We start from the raw sequence: 25,558 nt of genomic DNA, 5'->3' as shown, positions 1-25,558 counted from the left end.
ATGATCATCTGATGATTTATCACTCCAGTGTTAATCTTCTAAATTGTAATTACTCGATTTATTGCCTACCTCATGCCTTTTGCACACATTGTATATAGATTCTCTTTTTTTTCTACCATGTTATTGACTTGTTTATTGTTTACTCCATGTGTAACTCTGTGTTGTTGTCTGTTCACACTGCTATGCTTTATCTTGGCCAGGTCGCAGTTGCAAATGAGAACTTGTTCTCAACTAGCCTACCTGGTTAAATAAAGGTGAAAGAAAAAAAGAAAAAAAGAAAAAGAAAAAATCTCCCTTTTTCTTTCAGTTTCTCCCTCTTTTTCTTTCTCTCTATTGTTCTCTCTCTCTTACTCTGTTTCCCTCTCCCTTTCCTTCTCCCTTCCACCCTCTCCTCTGAATGTGTTTGTTTATGCGCCGCCTTCTCTGCCAGATATTTTTTGTGAAGAATTACAGAGAATGGCAAGAAAAAAGGGGGAGCAGCTTCAGCAATCTACGTCCTGCTTCCTCTCTCCACACTCATCCAAATACTTTTTTCTCATACCATCAGAGTGTGTGTGTGTGCCCGCCCGTGTGTGTCCCCAGCGCAAGGTCCATCCTACTGTGTAAGCCTGAAGTCAATTTGATTGGCAGAGGCCTCTTACGGGAAGCCCAACACTGTAATTGTGATGCCCATAGATGTACATCACTATAGATCAGAGTCTTTGCTGTCGCTCTGTTTCCCTCATAAACTTTTATGATGAAATACTGGCCTTGTAGGTTAGCTTTGTGGTGTTGTTAGAAGGAATGAGAGGAGAGGTGGGTGAGTGGTTGTTAGTATAGTGTTACTTCTGAAAGGAGGATGAGGAAGAGAAGGAGTGGGAACCCCAGGGGGGGGTTGGGGATGTCTGCTGTTGATATGACATTCGGAGTGGGTTTAATCTGCACAGAGGCAGCAACAGCAGGACAGGGAGTGAAGCCAATATACAGGAACCCAACCTGGTCTAATAGCATTTTGTGTTATTCTGTATGTGAATCCGAGGCACTCCATTTTAATGTACATTCGGAAAGTATTCAGACCCCTTAACTTTTTCTACATTACAGCCTAATTCTAAAAAAACTCTATAACCTCTATCTACTACAATACCCCATAATGACAAAGCAAAAACAGGTTTTTCGAATTTTTTGCTATTGTATTCAAAGTGAAGGCCTTATTCACATAAGTATTCAGACCCTTTGTTATGAGACTCAAAATTGAGCTCAGGTGCATCCTGTTTCCATTAATCATCCTTGAGATGTTTCTACAACTTGATTGGAGTCCACCTGTGGTAAATGCAATTGATTGGACATAATTTGGAAAGGCACACCTGTCTATATAAGGTCCCACAGTTGACAGTGCATGTCAGAGCAAACCAAGGCATGCGGTCAAAGGAAGTCCATAGAGCTCTGAGACAGGATTGTGTCGAGACACAGATCTGAGGAAGGGTACAAAAAAAGGTCTGCAGCATTGAAGGTCCCCAAGAACACAGTGGCCTCCATCATTCTTAAATGGAAGAAGTTTGGAAACACCAAGACTCTTCCTACAGCTGGCTGCCCGGCCGAACTGAGCAATCGGGGGAGAAGGGCCTTGGTCAGGGAGGTGACCAAGAACCCGATGGTCACTCTGACAGCGCTCCAGAGTTCATCTGTGGAGATGGGAGAACCTTCCAGAAGGACAACCATCCCTGCAGCACTCCACCAATCAGGTCTTTATGGTAGAGTGGCCAGACGGAAGCCACTCCTCAGTAATGGCACATGAGCGCCAACTTGGAGTATGCTAAAAGGCAAAAAGACTCTCAGACCATGAGAAACAAGATCCTCTAGTCTGATAAAACCAAGATTGAACTCTTTGGCCTGAATGCCAAGCGTCAAGTCTGGAGGAAACCTGGCACCATCCCTACGGTGAAGCATTGTGTGACAGCATCATGTTGTGGGGATGTTTTTCAGCGGCAGGGACTGGGAGACTAGTCAGGGTCGAGGGAAAGATGAACGGTGCAAAGTACCGAGAGATCCTTGATGAAAACCTGCTCCAGAGCACTCAGGACCTCAGAATGGGGTGAATGTTCACCTTCCAACAGGACAACAACCCTAATCACACAGCCAAGACAACGCAGGAGTGGCTTCGGGACAAGTCTCTGAATGTCGTCAAGTGGCCCAGCCAGAGCCCTGACTTGAACCCGATTAAACATCTCTGGAGAGACATGAAAATAGCTGTGCAGCAACGCTCCCCATTCAACCTAACAGAGTTTGAGATGATCTGCAGAGAAGAATGGGAGAAACTCCCCATATACAGGTGTGCCAAACATGAAGCGCCATACCCAAGAAGACTCGAGGCTGTAATCACTGCCAAATGTGCTTCAACAAAGTACTGAGTAAAGGGTCTGAATACTTATGTAAATGTGATATAAAAAAAAAATAATTATATACATTTGCTAAAATTTCTAAAAACCTGTTTTTGCTTTGTCATTATGTGTAGATTGATTAGGGGGAATATTAAAAAAAAAATCTATTTTAGAATAAGGCTCTAACGTAACAACATTTGGAAAAAGTCAAGGGGTCTGAATATTTTCCGAATGCACTGCAGTATGATATGTTAAGTTTTGTATGGTTACATAAGACAGAGGGTTACTTAACACAAAAAAACAAAAGTAGGGTTGTTGGTTGGAGTGGATGGGTCTGCGAAAAACACAAATGTCTAGCAACCCATAGGTTGCGAGTTCGAATCTCAACACAAACAACTTTAGCATTTTAGCAACGTTTCAACCACTTTCTACGTTTTAGCTACTTTGCAACGACTTAGCATGTTTGCTAAACCTCCCCCTAACTCTAACCCTGACCTCAATCAATCAACAGTATTTCTAAAGCCCTTCATCAGCAGATGTCACAAAGTGCTTATACAGAAACCCAGACTAAAACCCCAAACAGCAAGTAATGCAGATGTAGAACCTTAACCCTTTGAGCTAACCCTTCACCTAACCCTAACTTTAACCCTTCACCTAACCCTAACTTTAACCCTTCACCTAACCCTAACTTTAACCCTTCACCTAACCCTAACTTTAACCCTTCACCTAACCCTAACTTTAACCCTTCGCCTAACCCTAACTTTAACCCTTCGCCTAACCCTAACTTTAACCCCTAACTTTAACCCTTCGCCTAACCCTAACTTTAACCCTTCGCCTAACCCTAACTTTAACCCTTCGCCTAACCCTAACTTTAACCCTTCGCCTAACCCTAACTTTAACCCTTCGCCTAACCCTAACTTTAACCCTTCGCCTAAGCCTAACTTTAACCCTTCGCCTAAGCCTAACTTTAACTTTAACCCTTCGCCTAACCCTAACTTTAACCATTCGCCTAACCCTAACTTTAACCCTTCGCCTAACCCTAACTTTAACCCTTCGCCTAACCCTAACTTTAACCCTTCGCCTAACCCTAACTTTAACCCTTCGCCTAACCCTAGCTTTAACCCTTCGCCTAACCCTAACTTTAACCCTTCGCCTAACCCTAACTTTAACCCTTCGCCTAACCCTAGCTTTAACCCTTCGCCTAACCCTAACTTTAACCCTTCACCTAAGCCTAACTTTAACCCTTCACCTAAGCCTAACTTTAACCCTTCCCCTAACCCTAACTTTAACCCTTCCCCGAACCAGGGGATGGAACTCACACTGCACGTGTCTGACTGTTAGCCTACTGGTGGTTGATACTGTAAAGGCAGTTCCTTTATCATGTGGACCAAACACTCGCACTCAGAGCGGACTGCAGTGTTTGTCTGTACACACACACACACACACACACACACACACACACACACTACACACACACACACACACACACACACAGCAGTAATCTATTATACAGTGCTGCCCTGTCTTCCTACAGGGACATTTTCTGCAGGGTTATTTTCAGTGACATAACAATGGAGGCTCCCCAACCGGGCTGCACCAAGATGTTGATACATAATTAAAAGCCGTAAGGGATGAAGAAAGGCCCTTATAAATGAAATGTCTGTGTATTATTCAGTAAGGCCAGTGCCATGGTAACTGTTATGTGGCAAGCTGAATTTGTATTATTCGTAAGGATTCCGATGGAAGCATCCAACACATGACAAAACGCTAGACAATTTCCCCTATCCCTTAACACATACACAGACACACACTTACACACTCTCTCTCTTTCCACTTGCCATGAAAAGAACAACTGCAAAGAGGCCTGGGTTTGCCAGAATTTCAGAACAAAATCTTGTCTCTCTCTCGCTCTTTCTGTCTCTCTTTCTGTCTCTCTCTGAGTGAGACACATGATTGTTCTCCCTGGACTGGAGCTTTGCTGTTCCTACTGTCTCTCTCTCAATTCAATTCAATGCAATTCAGAGGGCTTTATTGGCATGGGAAACATATGTTTACATTGCCAAAACAAGTGAAATACATAACAAACAAAAGTGAAATAAACAATCACAAATCAACAGTAAACATTACACTCACAAGAGTTCCAAAGGAATAGAGACATTTCAAATGTCATATTATGGCTATATATGTAACGTCTGCTTCCAACTCACACTCTCTAACACATAGATCCCCTGGACGCAGCTCACTCTCCAGCCCACTTTCCAGCTCACACTCTCTAACACATAGATCCCCTGGACGCAGCTCACTCTCCAGCCCACTTTCCAGCTCACACTCTCTAACACATAGATCCCCTGAATGCAGCTCACTCTCCAGATCCCAATCACCTGAATTCTGATCACCTATTCACACACCTGTATGTCATTATCACACACTATTTAGTTCAGTTCTTTGCACCCCATCATTGTGAGGTATTGTTTGTTTTGTGACACTTCTATTCTGAGCTATGTTTTTCCTGTAATTTAATCCTCCTGTGTATGATAGTTTTTGCCTTCCTCACTAACAACGCCTTTTGCCTATTCCCGGCCTGTACTTTAGCCTATTGTATTTCCTGTTATCAACATATTGCCTGATCTCCCGGAAGACATGAATAGCCTTTTCCCTGCCTGTACTGTTGCCTTTTTGGATCCCCTGTGTATGACCGTCTGCCTGCCCCTGGACCTAGCTACCTGCCTCCTCCTGTGTATGACCTTCTGCCTGCCCCTGGACCCAGCTACCTGCCTCCTCCTGTGTATGACCGTCTGCCTGCCCCTGGACCCAGCTACCTGCCTCCTCCTGTGTATGACCTTCTGCCTGCCCCTGGACCCAGCTACCTGCTGCCTCCTGTGTATGACCTTCTGCCTGCCCCTGGACCCAGCTACCTGCCTCCTCCTGTGTATGACCTTCTGCCTGCCCCTGGACCCAGCTACCTGCCTCCTCCTGTGTATGACCTTCTGCCTGCCCCTGGACCCAGCTACCTGCCTCCTCCTGTGTATGACCTTCTGCCTGCCCCTGGACCCAGCTACCTGCCTCCTCCTGTGTATGACCTTCTGCCTGCCCCTGGACCCAGCTACCTGCCTCCTCCTGTGGTCCTTTACAAATAAAAATTTGCTGCGCCCTGTGCTTGAAACCATCTCTCTGTCTCCCCTCGTGTTCATTTCAATATACAGTGTTGTAACGATGTGCAAATAGTTAAACTGCAAAAGGGGAAAATAAATCAACATAGATGTGGGTTGTATTTACAATGGTGTTTGTTCTTCACTGGTTGCCCTTTTCTTGTGGCAACAGGTCACAAATCTTGCGGCTGTGATGGTGCACTGTGGAGTTCATCAAAATTGGATTTGTTTTGTGGATCTGTGTAATCTGAGGTAAATATGTGTCTCTAATATGATCATACATTGGGCAGGAGGTCAGGAAGTGCAGCTCAGTTCCCACCTCTCTGTTTAGAGCCAAATAGCATTATACTTCTTGTTCATTCATTCAAATGTGTCAATTAATTATCTTTTTGTGTTCTCATGATTTGGTTGGTTCTAATTGTGGTGCTGTCCTGGGGCTCTGTGGGGTCTGTTTGTGTTTGAACAGAGCCCCAGGGCCAGCTTGCTTAAGGGACTCTTCTCCAGGTTCATCTCTCTGTAGGTGATGACTGTTAATATCTCTTTCACTCTCTCTCTGTCTGTCTCTCTGTCTGTGTATTCACCGTATTCTCTCGAAGCGGCCGGTTGTCATCTCCAATTCTTTATAAGCTTTCCTCCCGCACGGTCAGAGCTTTCCAGGGATATTTCTACCAAACAGTTCATTTTCAGGATGGAAAAAAGTTTTCAGTGTAAACTTTAATGACTAAAACCAGATATAAAGTATGTGGAAAAGATCATGTAGCCATATATTTTTGTATACTGTAATCTTTGAGAACTAACAATCACCAAAGTAAAAGCTAGACGGTCTGGGAGAATAGAAAATTCCTAAAACAATGAATTTAGCAGTATTGATTTTGTTATTAGGTTTGAGCAAAATAACACAGCATTAGCCATGACTGAATGCATAGAATATGTAGGAAAATAGCTTTAAAAGTGCAACATTTTCTCTCAGCTCAATGGCAAAATGTGTAGAATTGCAGGAATTGACCTTTAAAACTGCAAAAATGTCTCTATGCGCTTTGAACTTTTTTGTAGAACTGCAGGACATTGGCTTAAATTCAAAGATTAGGTACGATGGGGGCCTCAAATGTTCTCTAAAAGTCAGCCGCGCCAACAGCCAACCGTGTCCATTGCCATGCCCCCTGCCACGCCCAACACTTCAGCCCCTTTTAGATCCAGAAAAAACCCTGCTCTCCCTGTATATCCAGCACCCTGATGTAATACATAACATTATTAGTGCAAGGATAACGTAATAACATGATGCTGTTAATGTACAGTATGTGACATAGACAAGCACCACAGACTAGCAATATAATGCAATATAATCTGACACAGGTTGATATGTTTTAGGTTCTAAGCTTCCTTTTATCTATTTGTGGTCAAATGAAACGATCTCTAAAGTGTTCAGAGATGCACCTAGCATCCTATCATAATCAATACAAACCTGCAAAACAACAGTCATATAACTAGCTGGCCATATTTTGCTTTAACATACTCTTGTGTGTTTGTTTGCTGGCATTGGCAAGGGGATAGTACAGCCCATATCTGTTGATTATGTGTGAGGAGAAGGGATGGTGATGACTGTCTGTATCTCAGCTTTGGGTTATTATTGGATTGAATGTCATTCAAGTGGAGGTGGATTCTGGCTAAGACACAGCCTGTGAAACTAAGTGCCATTTCTGCATCATATTCTCACAAGTGTCTATCCAAGCTTTCCAGTACTACTGTGCGAGGAAAACAGATATATCAGAAAGCAGGGGACACTGACCCAAAGGCAGCGGCTCTTCTTTATATAGGCTGAATGGTTATTGAACAAGCCTGTTGTAATGATGTATAGTATGGAGTCAGGCCAGGGCAGTTGAGTGTTAACAGAAGCTGAGAGCATTTAGTCTACAGTGTTAACACTCCCTGTATTCACACAGAGGCCTGCACCTCGTCATTAATGTACCGTGAGCCGTGTTATTTAGGAGCAGCCAGGCGTACACAGTCCACGGCGTCCGTGCCATTCCTGCCTAACGGGTGGCTAGCTAATGAAAGTGCACGCTGAAGGGTTCCATCTGTACGCTTGTTTTTTCAATGAACGTTGACTGAACATTAAAGTTTTTTTCCATTAAGCTTTTTAAAAGCATAGTAAAGAACCCATTCCCTGAATTCCATATATTTCCGCCGTACATGAGAGAGAGACCTTTGAGCACCAGGTGATTTACGGAGCAGTTGGAATATAATCATTTTCTCTCCCAGATAAAAAATAATACGTCAGGTTTTGATTTGTCATAGGCCTGCTGATAAAGGCAGAATGGACATTTCGCTGTTTCTAACCCCACTCTGCATGTTTTTGTAAAGCACAAAATTTGAATTGAATTTCCCTTTTATGAAGGCATTGTGTTTCTCTTTTCAATGTTTTTCAGAGATTTACAGCATTTCAAATAGTTAATTGTGTTTCATCCATATCAGGTTATTTCGATGTATTAGTATGATTCTTTCTAGATAAAATCCCTAATCTCAGACTAGTCATTCTGTAATACAGTAACTGGGTGTACAGGTGCATGAAGTATTGCCTTGTTCACAGTGGTTCCCTATAGTGGTCAGATTTCTAGGGGTACTGCATTAAGTTGGGGCCCAAATAAAGAAATACCCCTCTCTCCCAGTCAGTCAGTCCTGCATGTCACAATCAACCCTCCTCACCACCCCCATGCCCAGAGACCTGCTTCTGCCACATCCTCCACAGATGGCCCTGTCCCTGTCCCGTTGGCGGTTGGTGCCATGCCGTGTGTCCTGTGGAGGGCTTTGTCCTGTTGGCAGCCTGTTTCCTCTCCCTCTGTCACCCCTCAGTGACCCTGCCCCCAAACTCCCTGCAGTCCCAAGCGCGCTGTCTTTCTGTCCCCAAGTGGCTCTCAAAGCAGGGCAGTAGGGACGGATGTACAGTGGTAGTTTCACTGTGATACATATCTAACTTATAGTCTAGTATAAAACACTATCAGACTGTGGCTTGTATTCACACACACACACACTACAGTTTTGCTGAATTGTCTCAGCAGGACTCACTAAATATCTTCTATGTCCTGTCTGCTGAGTGTAAGGGGGAGAAGTGCTGTTTTGACAGAGTTCTAACGTGAGGAAAGCACATTGATCCATGCTCAGGGGATGATACTCTCAGATTGGAGCTTGTGCAACACTGCTTTCAGCGAAGTGCACTTTAAAACACCATGCCAGTAGATAACCTAGTGTGTGAGTGCTATCCTAATATTTTATTTATTTACCGTTATTTTACCAGGTAAGTTGACTGAGAACACAATCTCATTTGCAGCAACGACCTGGGGAATAGTTACAGGGGAGAGGAGGGGGATGAATGAGCCAATTGCAAACTGGGGATTATTAGGTGACCATGATGGTTTGAGGGTCAGATTGGGAATTTAGCCAGGACACCGGGGTTAACACCCCTACTCTTACAATAAGTTCCATGGGATCTTTAATGACCTCAGAGAGTCAGGACACCCGTTTAACGTCCCATCCGAAAGACGGCACCCTACACAGGGCAGTGTCCCCAATCACTGCCCTGGGGCATTGGGATATTTTTTAGACCAGAGGAAAGAGTGCCTCCTACTGGCCCTCCAACACCACTTCCAGCAGCATCTGGTCTCCCATCCAGGGACTGACCAGGACCAACCCTGCTTAGCTTCAGAAGCAAGCCAGCAGTGGTATGCAGGGTGGTATGCTGCTGGCTATGTACCAAAACCCATTGACAGGATAAATATCTGATTGTGAGGCGGTCCATTCTCCCCAACTCCACCCCCTCTCTGTTTCTCTCTCTCCCTCCCTTTCTCTCTCACTGTCTTTCTCTGGTCTCCCACTTCAAGAGTGGTGGCAACACACACAAATGGCTTGTCGCCGTGGTAACCACATGGCCAAATAACGCCGGCTGAGACAGACACTTCTGATGCAGCTATGCAATGCCGCATCAGGGTTGTCATGGTGACAGTGTAAACAGTCTTTTGGCCCAGAAAGACAGATCGGAGGCTCTCAACATTGGGCGGTCATTGGAACAGCGTCTAAAAGAACACAATACTGACCCGTGTGGCACTAGTAGTAAACCAGGCCTGGGGCAGAACAAGCCATTTAGCTACTCCTATGGACCCCATACACTACCCAGTCATGCCTTAGTGTTTCTCTCAGTGTTGGGCCATCTGGGTCTCCCCTGGGTGCACAACAATGAGAGCAAAAAAAAGTAGGTTAGTGTGAGGCCAGGCAGGCTTATCCAGGCAGGGAGAGACTGGGCTGTGGGCTGGGTATGAGTCTTTGTCCCACAGCGCTAGCCAGAGCCCCCACAGCGTCATTTATTTCCAGCACCAGACCTCAGGATTTTTTGGGGTGTTTTCTTTACATGAAACTGAATCATAAGGCACATATATTGGGTGTATCATTGCAGTATGTCTGATGCTGTACTATGTACTACTGTATGTACTAGACAAAGTTGACAAATGGGTCTTTTTGATATATGCAGCTTTCAAATGGAAGAGCATGAGATGTAAAGTGGATTAAACACCTAACCATCAGCATTTAAGCTATGTGAGTGACCCAACTTTGGACAAAGAGTTCCACCCCCTTGGATAAGGCCTTTTTGGGCGAACCTGTGGGTGAAGTTTTCCGCTCAACCTGATGAACTTAATGATATGGTGTATCCAGGCAGCATACACATCCTTAATAGGTTTTGAAAAAAAGTATAAATCACAACTTTGCCAGTGGTATTTTTAGATGCTCTCTATCTTGATGGAACCACTCAAGTCCAGCCCTGCGGAGGCAGCAAGAAGCTAAAGCCTGATGAAGGGTAATATTCATTTGTGTAAATGAGTTATTAATTATGGCCATGTTTACACAGGAACCCCAATCTGATCTTTTTTTTTCACTAATCAGATCATCTCTAAAAAATATCTGCTGTGAAAAGATCTAATGTGATTGGTCAAAATACCAATTAGTGGAAAAATATCAGAATTGGGCAGCCTGTGTAGCCTATGTGAAGCTAGGTAGGCCTGAAGTGGCATTGGCTGATAAATTACCTTGTTGCCAACTTAAAACTACAGTTTCTTAGTGAGTCATGAGGATGACAGTATTTAAAGTGGTAACTTCAAATGCAAAGTTCAGTGAAAATAACTCAAGCAAGCGTTTTTCACTGCAGCAGAATGACTAATAACAAAAGTGTAAATGCGAACGTCTTTGAAGTGCAGATTGACATATGGCTTAAGGTCTGTAGGAGTTGGACCATTAGATTTATGATCCATACGCCAGTGTAATATCTCAAGTATTTAATTGTTTCCTGTTTTCATTACACCAGCTATTGGTGGTGCTGGAGGCAACTATAAATAAATAATAAACTATAAATATTGAATCCACTGTATGTTGTGAGATGAAAGTGTAAATAGAAATATTATACTGAACAAAATAAAAACGCAACATGTAAAGTGTTGGTCCCATGTTTCATGAGCTAAAATAAAATATCCCAGACATTTTCTATATGCACAAAAAGCTTATTTCTCTAAAATGTTGTGCACAAATGTGTTTACATCACTGTTAGGGAGCATTTCTCCTTTGCCAAGATAATCCATCCACCTGACAGGTGTGGCATATCAAGAAGCTGATTAAACAGCATTATTATCACACAGGTGCACCTTGTGCTGGGGACAATAAAAGGCCACTCTAAAATGTCAGTTTTGTCACACAACACAATGCCACAGATGTCTCAAGTTTTGAGGGAGCGTGCAATTGTCATGATGACTGCAGGAATGTCCACCAGATCTGTTGAATGTTAATTTCTTTACCATAAGTCGCTCCAATGTCGTTTTAGAGAATTTGCCAGTATGTCCAACCGGCCTCACAACCGCAGACCACGTGTAACCACGCCAGCCCAGGACTTCCACATCTGGGTTTTTCACCTGTAGGATCGTCTGAGACCAGCCACCCAGACAGCTGATGAAACTGAGTATTTCTGTCTGGGCCTGGTTCCTAACTGGGTGGGCCTATGCCCCCCTGGCCCTCCCATGGCTACGCAACCTGCCCAATCATATGAAATCCATAGATTAGGTCCTAATGAATTTACAAGGAGACAGGACGGACATCTGATCGTCCTCTCCAATTGACTGATTTCCTTAGGTGAACTGGAACTCAGTAAAATTGTTAAAATTGTTGCATTTGTATTTTTGTTCAGTATACTTCACACCTTGTAAATAGACGTATACGGGAATAGAAAGAGATGCTTGTATTGCCTATTGATGTAAACACATTTCACAATTAGAAATGGCCTAGTTCTTACTTTTCTTACCTTGGTATGTAAACTCAGCAAAAAAATAAACGTTCTCTCACTGTCAACTGCGTTTATTTTCAGCAAACTTAACATGTGTAAATATTTGTATGAGCAGAACAAGATTCAACAACTGAGACATAAACTGAACAAGTTCCACAGACATGTGACTAACAGAAATGGAATAAAGTGTCCCTGAACAAAGAGGGGGTCAAAATCAAAAGTAACAGTCAGTATCTGGTGTGGCCACCAGCTGCATTAAGTACTGCAGTGCATCTCCTCCTCATGGACTGCACCAGATTTGCCCGTTTTTGCTGTAAAATGTTACCCTACTCTTCCACCAAGGCACCTGCAAGTTCCAGGACATTTCTTGGGGGAATGGCCCTAGCCCTCACCCTCCGATCCAATAAGTCCCAGATGTGCTCAATGGGATTGAGATCCGGGCTCTTTGCTGGCCATGGCAGAACACTGACATTCCTGTCTTGCAGGAAATCACACACAGAATGTGCAGTATGGCTGGTGGCGTTGTCATGCTGGAGGGTCATGTCAGGATGAGCCTGCAGGAAGGGTAGCACATGAGGGAGGAGGATGTCTTCCCTGTAACGCACAGCGTTGAGATTGCCTGCAATGACAACAAGCTCAGTCCGATGATGCTGTGACACACCGTCCTAGACCATGACGGACCCTCCACCTCCAAATCGATCCCGCTCCAGAGTACAGGCCTTGGTGTAATGCTCATTCCTTCGACGATAAATGAGAATCCGACCATCACCCCTGGTGAGACAAAACCGCGACTCGTCAGTGAAGAGCACTTTTTGCCGGTCCTGTCTGGTCCAGCGACAGTGGGTTTGTGCCCATAGGCAACGTTATTGCCGGTAATGTCTGGTGAGGACCTGCCTTTGAACAGGCCTACAAGCCCTCAGTCCTGCCTCTCTCAGCCTATTGCGGACAGCCTGAGCACTGACGGAGGGATTGTGCATTCCTGTTGTAACTCAGGCAGTTGTTGTTGCCATCCTGTACCTGTCCCGCAGGTGTGATGTTCGGATGTACCGATCCTGTACAGGTGTTGTTACACGTGGTCTGCCACTGCGAGGATGATCAGCTGTCCATCCTGTCTCCCTGTAGCGCTGTCTTAGGCGTCTCACAGTACGGACATTGTAATTTTTTGCCCTGGCCACATCTGCAGTCCTCATGCCTCCTTGCAGCATGCCTAAGGCACATTCACGCAGATGAGCAGGGACCCCGGGCATCTTTCTTTTGGTGTTTTTCAGAGTCAGTAGAAAGGCCTCTTTAGTGTCCTAACTTTTCATAACTGTGACCTTAATTGCCTACCATCTGTAAGCTGTTGGTGTCTTAACGACCGTTCCACAGGTGCATGTTCATTAATTGTTGATGGTTCATTGAACAAGCATGGGAAACCATGTTTAAACTCTTTACAATGAAGATCTGTGAAGTTATTTGGATTTTTACGAATTATCTTTGAAAGACAGGGTCCTGATAAAGGGACAGTTCTTTTTTTGCTGAGTTTAGGTGGGTTTGTAGGTGGTTATGGGTGGGTGGACTGAACTGTACTGTATGTGTATTGTACATTTTATATCAGTGTGCTCTGGGGTGTAGTGGGTCTTCTGGGGATTGGTTGTATGATTCAGAAGAGGCCAGAATGTAAAGTGACCTGAATGCCGGTGATGTCAGCCCCTTCATTCATGAACAGCATGAATAATTGAGTGGCCAGCAGGCTCAGAGCACCAAGCAGTGGCAGAATGCAAAGTAGAAGCCACCACTTTGTCTTTCTCTCCCTCTTCTTTCTTCACACTCTCTCTGCCACTGTCACTCTCTCTCCCTCACTCTCTCTACCACTGTCACTCTCCCTTCCTCACACTCTCTCTGCCACTGTCACTCTCCCTCCCTCACTCTCTCTACCACTGTTACTCTCCCTTCCTCACACTCTCTCTCTGCCACTGTCACTCTCCCTCCCTCCCTCACTCTCTCTGCCACTCTCACGTTCCCTCCCTCACTTTGCCACTGTCACGTTCCGTCCCTCATACTCTCTCCGCCACTGTCACTCTCCCTCCCTCACTCTCTCTGCCACTGTCACGTTCCCTCCCTCATACTCTCTCCGCCACTGTCACTCTCCGTCCCTCACTCTATCTGCCACTGTCCCTCTCCCCTCTCTTCTACTCTATCAGCCTGTGTATGCCTGTGAATATTAGATAAAACTAGTGATTGCGAGAGTCGAGAACACCCTTGCTTGGATACAGACATAGCAGGCGCACCAGTCAAGAGGAAGCGCTGACAAATGCATGGGGAACAGGGCGCACCAGTCAAGAGGAAGAGCTGACAAACGCACAGGGAACAGGAGAGAGGGGAGTCTGTGAGTGAAAAAGGGAGGGAGGGAGCAGCCTCAGATAGCTAGACACAGAGAGATAGAAATAGGCTGTGGACTAGCCTCTACACTCTCCAAAAGGAACTCTCTGTGCTCTCTCTTCTCTCTGCTTCCTCTCATCCTCCTGGCATGCTCCGGAACCCATCCTCCCCCCTTCCCCTCATCCTTCTGTCCCTCCTCCCTTCCCCCGTCTGCGGCTCCCGCTGGTTGAATGAAGCCTTGGCTTGAAAGGGGGCTGATCGCATCGGAGCTGGGTCTACATGGCTACCAGGTTAGTAGGGAGGGAGAGAGCAGCCTGCCTGTCTGCATGCAGAAAGACAGACACACTTGTGCTGCATTCCAGTGCTGTATATGCAGATGGGTGGGGGTGGAAGGGGAGTGTCAGTCAACAGCCCAGCGATCCGCTTGTCCCGTTTGGCAGGTGTTGTCACAGGGACGTAATCTAGCTTGTTATTAAGAGATCACGCTGGCAGGAGGAGATCAGAGCCCTAAGCCTGCTGAAGGAAATCTCCCAGGGCTCTTCTCTCTATTCTGTTCTGTTCTCTCCCGGGGAGAGAGGAGAAGGAGCTCTCAGATGAGCCTTGGGTGAACAGCTCCTTGCTGCTCCTTTCTCTATATGAGGATATGGAGGTTTTTGAGTGCGTCACAGCAACCAACGGAAGCTGGATGTTTGTGAACAATGTTAAGGATGCTGTTGTGCCTATGATTGACTGGTGAGGAGTTGAGACCGTCGATCGGCTTGGATATGGTGGCCTTGTAGTTCTGTAGGTAGTTGGGGGGGGGGGGTGTTGGGAGTGGGGCGGGTAGTGTGTTTATTGTATGGAGTTTATTGCATGGATGTGTTTGAGTGTGGTGTCTGAAAGTGTAGGCTAGTATTAGTTGTGTGTATGTGCTGTTTGAAGCTGTGTCATGCATGATTTGTGTGCGTGCGTGTGTTGCCGTTGAGCTCGGTCCACCCCTGCACTTTTAGCATGGTGAAGCACAAGGTCCATTGCCAGATGGTTATTTTCCAGGGTCAGCAAAAGCGTCAGTGAGAACAAGGCCCCTCGGAACAGGCCGGAACTCCGTGCATTGTGAAGCGAAGCATTGCCCTCCTCGTTTGGATAGCCTGAGCCCAGAGATTTAGAGCACATTACAAAAAGACAGCAACAAAGTTTCACCAGCAGACGGATTTGCTTTTCTCACTGGGCATGTGTAGAGTACCAATCTCATTATAATGCTTTTCACCCTGCATCTCATTGCTCAGTGTTCTTTCTTTGACCATCATTTGCTTGTTTGGTTTATATTTGGTCTACCTGTGTTCCATGTGCAGTCCAAGTGCATTGTTTTGTCGTTCTGCTGCAGTATGTACAGTTCATGTTCTTATCAACCTTATCTTACATACAATACAGTCAGGACTGATTGTTTCTGGTGCTGTAATGCAGATGAGCCCAGCTGCTTCCCTGCCTTAGGGACCTGCTGTAGCTACACACACAACCTGGTCTCAGGGCAATTTGTAGGATTTGGTACGTACGTTTAGTATGATATATTACATTACTTTAGACTACATTATGAATGTAAAAATATCATACAAATTAGAGAATGTACAGTATCATACGTCTTACCCGGTCGTACAGCAGCATATGAATTGCTTGAAGTAACATATTATACATCTTTGAGAACGTATAGTATTATATGTCTTTCTCTGAGGCCAGTTTGCTAGTTGCATAGTAACAATAAAGGAGAATTATGGGCAGAATTTATGTTGGTGGTTAGGTGAACTAACGACAAATTATACAGCAGGTTAGGTCAAATGGGTTAAGGTTAGAATTAGGGTTAGGGGAAGAGTTAAAATGCTACAGTTGTCTTCGCCTCGAGCATGCAACCTTTGGATTTCTAGACGGTCGCAGTAAACACTCATACATCCTCCCTGACCAACCTCCCTACTTTCTGTCTAAAGTAATAAGACTAGTAGTAGGTTTTTATACGTCTTGGAGGGGCTCAGAAATAAGTATTGTATGGCTGTGAGGCCAGGCTTCAAAACTGTATGCAAATGATGTTATTAGATGTCAGATTGGCATATTATACTAATTTAGCAGGTTACCCAGTTCTACTCAGTCCTCAATCAAAGTCAGCCATGATAGTGTTGTCTCTCCCTTCCCCTCCAAATCCCTTATTTCCAGTTAACAGGCCAAGCTCAACAGAAGGCCTGTCTCTGCCCAGTAGATTATATATAGAAGCATATTATGAATATTTAAAGAAATTCTCTCTAGTCACAGTTGCTATAGCAATATTCATATAGACGGTGCTTTGTTGCGCTTCATTTGTAGGGGCGAGAAGCCAGATAGGCTTTTAGTTGTTTACCCACAATCCGCCATGCATTGTCTCTCACTAGTCATGACAACCACATCATTTTCTCTTACAAGTCATAATATACAAATTGTGCAGCTACTTTAATATTTTGTGTCATTGTTCTGGGTCAGCTTCAGGTATAGGCTAACATCCTGAAACCGCTGTCTCTATTGTTCTGGGTCAGCTTCAGGTATAGGCTAACATCCTGAAACAGCTGTCTCTATTGTTCTGGGTCAGCTTCAGGTATAGGCTAACATCCTGAAACAGCTGTCTCTATTGTTCTGGGTCAGCTTCAGGTATAGGCTAACATCCAGAAACCGCTGTCTCTATTGTTCTGGGTCAGCTTCAGGTATAGGCTAACATCCTGAAACAGCTGTCTCTATTGTTCTGGGTCAGCTTCAGGTATAGGCTAACATCCTGAAACAGCTGTCTCTATTGTTCTGGGTCAGCTTCAGGTATAGGTTAACATCCTGAAACAGCTGTCTCTATTGTTCTGGGTCAGCTTCAGGTATAGGCTAACATCCTGAAACCGCTGTCTCTATTGTTCTGGGTCAGCTTCAGGTATAGGCTAACATCCTGAAACAGCTGTCTCTATTGTTCTGCAGTAGGATGCCATTCTTACCGCCCATGCATTTGTCCTCTCCTCTCATGCTGAACAAACGGGAGACAATTTACTTGACAGTAATGTGTAATGGCCTGTCACACATGTTACGTTTGGTTCATAGAGTAACTCATTGTAGCATGTGTACTTATTCCTCATGTTATTATTATTTTTTAATTCTGCATTGTTGGGAAGGGCCCATAAGTAAGCGTTTCACTGTTAGTCTACACCTGTTGTCAACGAAGCATGTGACAAATAACATTTGACTAAGGCTATAACGCTCTTGTCTGACTGTACATGTTAGCAGCATGTGTACCTAGTCTTGTCTAATAAGCAAAGACACACATTACTGGGAGTGAGCTGATCAAACCTCCATTCATATGCTGAGGATTTATCCATGTTCCCATTGTTTTGTTTTATCTCAAGAGGAGAGCACTGCCGAGAATTCCTCCCTGACAAAAAGCAGTGATGTTGGTTTCCATGGAGACGCAGCCTTTATCATGTTGAGGGATGTGTGATCCAACTGAATGCTCATTACAACTGGCTGCACTGTTCTGAACATTTTTCAGACGCACATTCAATGCATTTAGGCTCTAGGCATGCAATATTAGTCGGCTTAGGTTGATAATTAATGTTTTGAAATACAGGTGCATAGGCTTCTATCCAATCAGAAGACAGAGAACAGAGCTGACAGCAGGTCAGGTTAGGGCCTGTGATCATTATGACCCTGTGGTCAGTCAGAGCCATTATACTTATGGAGTGAGACTGGCCATAATGGGGTTATAAACCCACAGTTAATGGTGATGATGATGACTGGCAGATATCTGACTGGGTAGTTCTAGTACGGTGTGTCCTGTGTGCTCAGCTCTGATCATAACTCTGTCTGGTTCTGTGGATCTGATGAAAGTCAGGTGAGCGTGAGATCGTTAGTAACTGAGCCAGGATGTGACATGAAAGATGAGGCAGCTCACACAGCCCACTGGCATATGAGAACTGTTCTGTGTGTGTGCTTATGTGTGTCAGTGTCTGCGTCAATGTGCATCCAGGTGCATCTGTGCCCTGTGGGTGCGTGTGTGTGTGTGTGTGTGTGTGTGTGTGTGTGTGTGTGTGTGTGTGTGTGTGTGTGTGTGTGTGTGTGTGTGTGTGTGTGTGTGTGTGTGTGTGTGTGTGTGTGTGTGTGTGTGTGTGTGTGTGTGTGTGTGTATCTCAGGCAGTCTCTAGGTTCAGACAGTGATTCGCACGCAGGAGAAATAGCAGTGTCCTCTGCTTTGTACCAGCTCATTGCATTATTCGCTGATTCCACAGCACTACATATTATGAGGGCCGCTTGTGAGACATTTCCTGTACACTCATATATCCTGTGCACTTTTACATGCATACATTGACATACAGTTGAAGTCGGAAGTTTACATACACCTGAGCCACGTACATTTAAACTCAGTTTTTCACAATTCCTGACATTTAATCCGAGTAAAAATGCCTTGTTTTAGGTCAGTTAGGATCACCACTTTATTTTAAGAATGTGAAATGTCAGAATAACAGTAGAGAGAATGATTTATTTCAGCTTTTATTTCTTTCATCACATTCCCAGTGGGTAGGAAGTTTACATACACTCAATTAGTATTTAGTAGCATTGCCTTTAAATTGTTTAACTTGGGTCAAACGTTTCGGGTAGCCTTCCCACAATAAGTTGGATGAATTTTGTCCCATTCCTCCTGACAGAGCTGGTGTAACTGAATCAGGTTTGTAGGCCTCCTTGCTCGCACACGCTTTTTCAGTTCTGCCACAAATTTTCTATAGGATTAAGGTCAGGGCTTTGTGATGGCCACTCCAATACCTTGACTTTGTTGTCCTTAAGCCATTTTGCCACAACTTTGGAGGTATGCTTGGGGTCATTGTCCATTTGGGAGACCCATTTGCGACCAAGCTTTAACTTCCTGACTGATGTCTTGAGATGTTGCTTCAAAATATCCCCACAATTTTCCACCCTCATGATGCCATCTATTTTGTGAAGTGCATCAGTCCCTCCTGCAGCAATGCGCTCCCGCAACATGAGGCTGCCACCCCCGTGCTTCACGGTTGGGATGGTGTTCTTTGGCTTGCAAGCTTCCCCCTTTTTCCTCCAAACATAACGATGGTCATTATGGCCAAACAGTTCTATTTTTGTTTCGTCAGACAAGAGGACATTTCTCCAAAAAGTACGATCTTTGTCCCCATGTGCAGATGCAGTCTTTTTTATGGCAGTTTTGTAGCAGTGGCTTCTTCCTTGCTGAGCAGTCTTTCAGTTTATGTCAATATAGGACTTGTTTTACTGTGGATATAGATACTTTGAACCTGTTTCCTCCAGCATCTTCACAAGGTCCTTTGCTGTTGCTCTGGGATTGATTTACACTTTTCGCACCAAAGTACGTTCATCTCTAGGAGAAAGAACGTGTCTCCTTCCTGAGTGGTGTGACGGCTGTGTGTTTATACTTGCGTACTATTGTTTGTACAGATGAACGTGGTACCTTCAGGCGTTTGGAAATTTCTCCCAAGGATGAACCAGACTTGTGGAGGTCCACAAATTTTTTTCTGAGGTCTTGGCTGATTTCTTTTGATTTTCCCATGATGTCAAGCAAAGAGGCACTGAGTTTGAAGGTAGGCCTTGAAATACATACACAGGTACACCTCCAATTGACTCAAATGATGTCAATTATCCTATCAGAAGCTTCTAAAGCCATGACATCATTTTCTGGAATTTTCCAAGCTGTTTAAAGGCACAGTCAACTTAGTGTATGTTAACTTCTGAACCACTGGAATTGTGATACAGTGAATTATTAGTGAAATAATCTGTCTGTAAACAATTGTTGGAAAAATTACTTGTGGTTCAGACACTAACCGACTTGCCAAAACTATAGTTTGTTAACAAGAAATTTGTGGAGTGGTTGAAAAACAAGTTTTAATGACTCCAACCTAAGTGTATGTAAACTTCCGACTTCAACTGTATACCGTTACACACACATTTTCTTATACAGGTACATAGGCCTATACTCACAAATGCTCAAACATATTCTGAATCATCGTTGTCTTGTATGTTGAAGTATTATGCAGTAGGTACGTGTGCATACAGTCAGTTCTCCTGAAACCTGCAGTACATTTGTGCAAACACAAACACACTTTTCCTTATCAAATAACAACACCACATAATTTGTTTGTAACCACAATGTACTCTATCAGAGCTGATGATCCATCCATCCAAATAGTTAGATGAGAGATCAGCTCTGGGTATTGCAGAGCACAGCCACAGAGATCACTGACAGTTAGGATCAGCCTGTTCACTACCCAGCCCCACCCAGTTCACTACCCACAGCACCACCCAGTTAACTACCCAGTTCCCCACCCAGTTCCCCACCTAGTTCACTACCCAGTTCCCCACCTAGTTATCCACCCAGTTCACTTCCCAGTTCCCCACCTAGTTCACTACCCAGTTCCCCACCTAGTTATCCACCCAGTTCACTTCCTAGTTCCCCACCTAGTTATCCACCCAGTTCACTACCCAGTTCCCCACCTAGTTCACTACCCAGTTCCCCACCTAGTTCACTACCCAGTTCCCCACCTAGTTCCCCACCTAGTTATCCACCCAGTTCACTACCCAGTCCCCCACCTAGTTCACTACCCAGTTCCCCACCTAGTTCACTACCCAGTTCCCCACCTAGTTCCCTACCCAGTTCCCCACCTAGTTATCCACCCAGTTCACTACCCAGTTCCCCACCTAGTTATCCACCCAGTTCACTACCCGGATCCCCACCCTGTTCCCCAACCAGTTCCCCACCCAGTTCACTAGCGTTGACCAAAAGCAGTGGATTTTAAAGGCAGTAGGGTGTCATTTGGGACGTTGTCTTTGCAGGCTGGTCTCAAGAGACAGGACCTAATAAACAGGTTGGCCTGTGGTTCAGGAAGGGAAGCGTCCCTCGCACCACTCCTCCCTTCTCTCCTCCTTTCCTCTCTTCCTCACCTCTCCTTTACTCCTCTCATATCCTCCTCTTCTCCTTCACTCATCTCCTATCCTCCTCCTCTCCTTTACTCCTCTCCTATCCTCCTCCTCTCCCTCACTCCTCTCCTATCCTCCTCTCCTTCACTCCTCTCCTATCCTCCTCCTCTCCTTTACTCCTCTCATATCCTCCTCTCCTTTACTCCTCTCCTATCCTATCCTCCTCCTCTCCTTTACTCCTCTCCTATCCTCCTCTCCTTTACTCCTCTCCTATCCTATCCTCCTCCTCTCCTTCACTCATCTCCTATCCTCCTCCTCTCCTTTACTCCTCTCATATCCTCCTCTCCTTTACTCCTCTCCTATCCTATCCTCCTCCTCTCCTTTACTCCTCTCCTATCCTCCTCTCCTTTACTCCTCTCCTATCCTCCTCCTCTCCCTCACTCCTCTCCTATCCTCCTCTCCTTCACTCCTCTCCTATCCTCCTCCTCTCCTTTACTCCTCTCCTATCCTCCTCCTCTCCTTTACTCCTCTCCTATCCTCCTCCTCTCCTCCTCTCCTTCACTCCTCTCTTATCCTCCTCCTCTCCTTCACTCCTCTCCTATCCTTCTCCTCTACTTCACTCCTCTCCTATCCTGCTCCTCTCCTTCACTCCTCTCCTCCTCCTCTCCTTCACTCCTCTCCTATCCTCCTCCTCTCCTTCACTCCTCTCCTATCCTCATCCTCTCCGTCACTCCTCTCCTATCCTCCTCCTCTCCTTCACTCCTCTCCTATCCTCCTCCTCTCCTTCACTCCTCTCCTATCCTCCTCCTCTCCTTCACTCCTCTCCTCTCCTATCCTCCTCTCCTTCACTCCTCTCCTATCCTCCTCCTCTCATTCACTCCTCTCTTATCCTCCTCCTCTCCTTCACTCCTCTCCTATCCTCCTCCTCTCCTTCACTCCTCTCCTATCCTCCTCCTCTCCTTCAATCCTCTCTTATCCTCCTCCTCTCCTTCACTCCTCTCCTATCCTCCTCCTCTCCTTCACTCCTCTCCTATCCTCCTCCTCTCCTTCACTCCTCTCCTATCCTCCTCCTCTCCTTCACTCCTCTCCTATTCCTCTCCTTCACTCCTCTCCTATCCTCCTCTGCACTCCTCTTCTATTAGCGCTACATTTCTCTACCTCTATCCAATCTGTATATCCCACTGCTGTATAATTTTTCTGTGTGTATTTACACGTGCACCCCGGGTGAGTGTTTCTCCTGGCTCTTTAAAGATACAGCAGTGGGATATTACATACATTATCTGACTTATGGTTTTCACTAATCCTCATGACTCATGTAGAGTATGCCATCTGTTTTTGACTATGCTATTTTTTCTGGTGCTAGCTGCTGCTGCTGTTGTTGTTGGTCTGTGGGTTATGTAGGCTAGCTGCTGCTGCTGCTGCTGTTGTTGTTGGTCTGTGGGTTATGTAGGCTAGCTGCTGCTGCTGCTGCTGTTGTTGGTCTGTGGGTTATGTAGGCTAGCTGCTGCTGCTGCTGCTGTTGTTGTTGGTCTGTGGGTTATGTAGGCTAGCTGCTGCTGCTGCTGTTGTTGGTCTGTGGGTTATGTAGGCTAGCTGCTGCTGCTGTTGTTGGTCTGTGGGTTATGTAGGCTAGCTGCTGCTGCTGTTGTTGGTCTGTGGGTTATGTAGGCTAGCTGCTGCTGCTGCTGCTGCTGCTGTTGTTGGTCTGTGGGTTATGTAGGCTAGCTGCTGCTGCTGCTGTTGTTGTTGGTCTGTGGGTTATGTAGGCTAGCTGCCGCTGCTGCTACTGTTGTTGGTCTGTGGGTTATGTAGGCTAGCTGCTGCTGCTGCTGTTGTTGGTCTGTGGGTTATGTAGGCTAGCTGCTGCTGCTGCTGTTGTTTGTCTGTGGGTTATGTAGGCTAGCTGCTGCTGCTGCTGTTGTTGTTGGTCTGTGGGTTATGTAGGCTAGCTGCTGTTGTTATTAACTGTGTTAGTGGGTAGCTTTCAAGCCTATTTGCCATGATGTAACCTCAATACTCACTCTGGGGATGAATAGGATCATACGTCTCAGTCTTTACATGGTACACTAGTAGGCCTAGCATTGCCTGTGGGACGGCAACACATTAGCATCATTAACATTTAGCCAGCAGCATACCACCCTGCATCCCATTGCTGGGTTGCCTCTGAAGCTAAGCTTGGTTTGTCCTGGTTGGTCCCTTGATGGGAGACCAGATGCTACTGGAAGTTAGAGGGCCAGTAGGAGGCACAGTGATTGGGGACAGGGCAGTCATTGGGGATATTGCCCTGTGTAGGGTGCAGTCTTTTGGATGGGACGTTAAACAGCTGACCTGACTTTCTGTGGTCAGTAAAGATCCCATGGCACTTATCATAAGAGTAGGGGTGTTTACCCCGGTGTCCTAGCTAAATTCCCAATCTGGCCGTCATACCATCACGGTCACACAATCACCCCCAGCTTCCAATTGACTCATTCATCCCCCTTCTTCTCCTATATAACTATTCCACAGGTCGTTGCTGTAAATGAGAATGTGTTCTCAGTCAACTTAACTTACCTGGTAAAATAAGTGTAAAAGTAAGTGGCTTACACTTAGATAAGGTGTTTAAATGAACTGTGGAGTGGTACTATTAGTTACTCCTGTGTTATTCATGTAATGTGTGTCATTGTTTTTTAATGGGTTTTGCTCCGTCCCTACATTTTCAAACAGTGCAGAATATGTAGTTTCATGATGTGATGAAAGAGTTTAGAGAAGTAGAATTAATACTCCCCCTCTCTCTTTCTCACCCCCAGCACTGCCAGTAACTCGAACAGGAGCACGCCTGCTTGCTCGCCCGTCCTGCGTCCTAAACGCTCGCGCTCGCCCACGCCCCAGAGCCTGGAGCCTAGTGAGAATATGGTGGAGAAGGGCCACTCGGACCACTCCTCTGATAAGTCCCCCTCCACCCCCGAGCAAGTGGTCCAGCGAACCTACTCTCTGCAGTCCGCCCGCAGCGGAGGCAAGAACTCCAAGGTGAGCCTCACAGCGCAGGTGGACCGTCTCCGTTTCAGGGCCCTCTTCTTTCCACCACCCACACTACAGTACAAGATCATTGTCCTCTTTCCACCAATCGCACTACAGCACAGTACAGGATCATAGTCCTCTTCCACCAATTACACTACAGCACAGTACATGATCATAGTCCTCTTCCACCAATTACACTACAGCACAGTACAGGGGCATAGTCCTCTTCCACCAATCACACTACAAGACAGTACAGGTCATAGTCTGAAATAGACTACCAACAGTGCCGTTTTCAAAATGACTAGTTCATCATACAGTGCATTCATAACTCACAAATAAATCATGTCAGTCTGGCCTATCACTTCAGTTCAGCAAGACATGTGTATCATTCCTGAACATCACTTCCAATACAATCTGAAATCAACATTTATTTGGTGATCACTGAGGTGATACAGGGGGATTAATGATGTTTTGTGATAAGATATTTTTTTTTACTGTTTACCCCTGACATAATGTCTTGATAACCTCCAAATGTTGCCAGTAAAGTCTTATTGTCTTCCTGCATTCCATAAAACATGTTCTGTAAGAAATAGTCAACGAGAAGGAGTGAGATATCGTGATATCTTGTGAAATGGCATGGTTTTATCAGCTTTTATTTTCCATTCCATAGTGATTTTACCCCCATCATACCTTCGCATCGGCACACCATACTGGATCAAACATGCCATCCTCATGTAGCCCCAATTGACAGTGGTAGAATGTACTCCTGATAAAAGCTGCTATGACTCTGATAGGGTAATGTCCAACTTCCATCCTCAAACTATAGGTCAGATCTAACTGTCACTCTCGTACAATTGGCCAATCATAGACTGAGTAACGAGACCCTCAGCACATCAATTGTGGATAAGGACCCATCATCATCAGGAAAGATGCTTATACCACAGATTCACTGTATTCTTCCCTTACTACCTCCCTCCCTTTCTCCCTCCCTCCCTTTTCCCCTCCCTCCATCCCTTTTCCCACCCTACATCCCTATCTCCCTCCATCCCCTGGATCCATCTGGTCCTATCAGAGCAGCATTGTAATCACAGGCCGGGCACTCAGTCAATCAGCCCACTCCATCGCAGCAGTCAGCCAGTCATTAACTGCAGCTATCTCAACTCTGCAAGGCTCGTTCTGACAGAGGGTAGTAGGCAGGTCAAGAGGCTGTAGTCTCACTTCTCGCTCATCAGAATCTGAATTGAAGAGTAAGGTAGTGGAGTGAAGGACAGGAGCTTTGACTGTGGGTAACTCAGCGTACATCTTAAGCAAAACATGAACATGAGAATATTGGGTGATATATTTAGTACTTTCCTCCTCTGAAAATCTTATTGTTGTGAAGTGATAAGGAGTGTGGTAGTTGGCGGCAATGGCTCTCTCACCTCTCATCCGTTTTCCCATTCACTCACTGCTCACAGTGC

General features: G+C 45.3%; 1 protein-coding gene across 18 annotated transcripts in view; it reads left to right on the top strand.

The window, feature by feature from the left end:
- Positions 1 to 25,558, top strand: part of LOC129831871 (protein Aster-B-like) — a 163,974-nt gene that overhangs the window by 118,468 nt on the left and 19,948 nt on the right. For 16 of the 18 annotated variants that reach the window (XM_055895399.1, XM_055895389.1, XM_055895406.1 and 13 more), the window contains one exon: positions 23,888 to 24,107. In XM_055895399.1, coding sequence (XP_055751374.1) covers positions 23,888 to 24,107 — 220 coding nt within the window. Of the gene's footprint in view, positions 1 to 13,438; positions 14,471 to 14,889; positions 14,913 to 23,887; positions 24,108 to 25,558 lie in introns of those variants that run through there. The other 2 variants (XM_055895405.1, XM_055895400.1) reach the window with 2 other exon arrangements.

The sequence above is a fragment of the Salvelinus fontinalis genome, chromosome 33, assembly GCF_029448725.1.
Source record: "Salvelinus fontinalis isolate EN_2023a chromosome 33, ASM2944872v1, whole genome shotgun sequence".
NCBI classification, from domain to species: Eukaryota; Metazoa; Chordata; class Actinopteri; order Salmoniformes; family Salmonidae; genus Salvelinus; species Salvelinus fontinalis.
The sequence above is the reverse complement of the archived record's forward strand: the minus strand, read 5'-3'. Positions and strand labels throughout refer to the sequence as shown.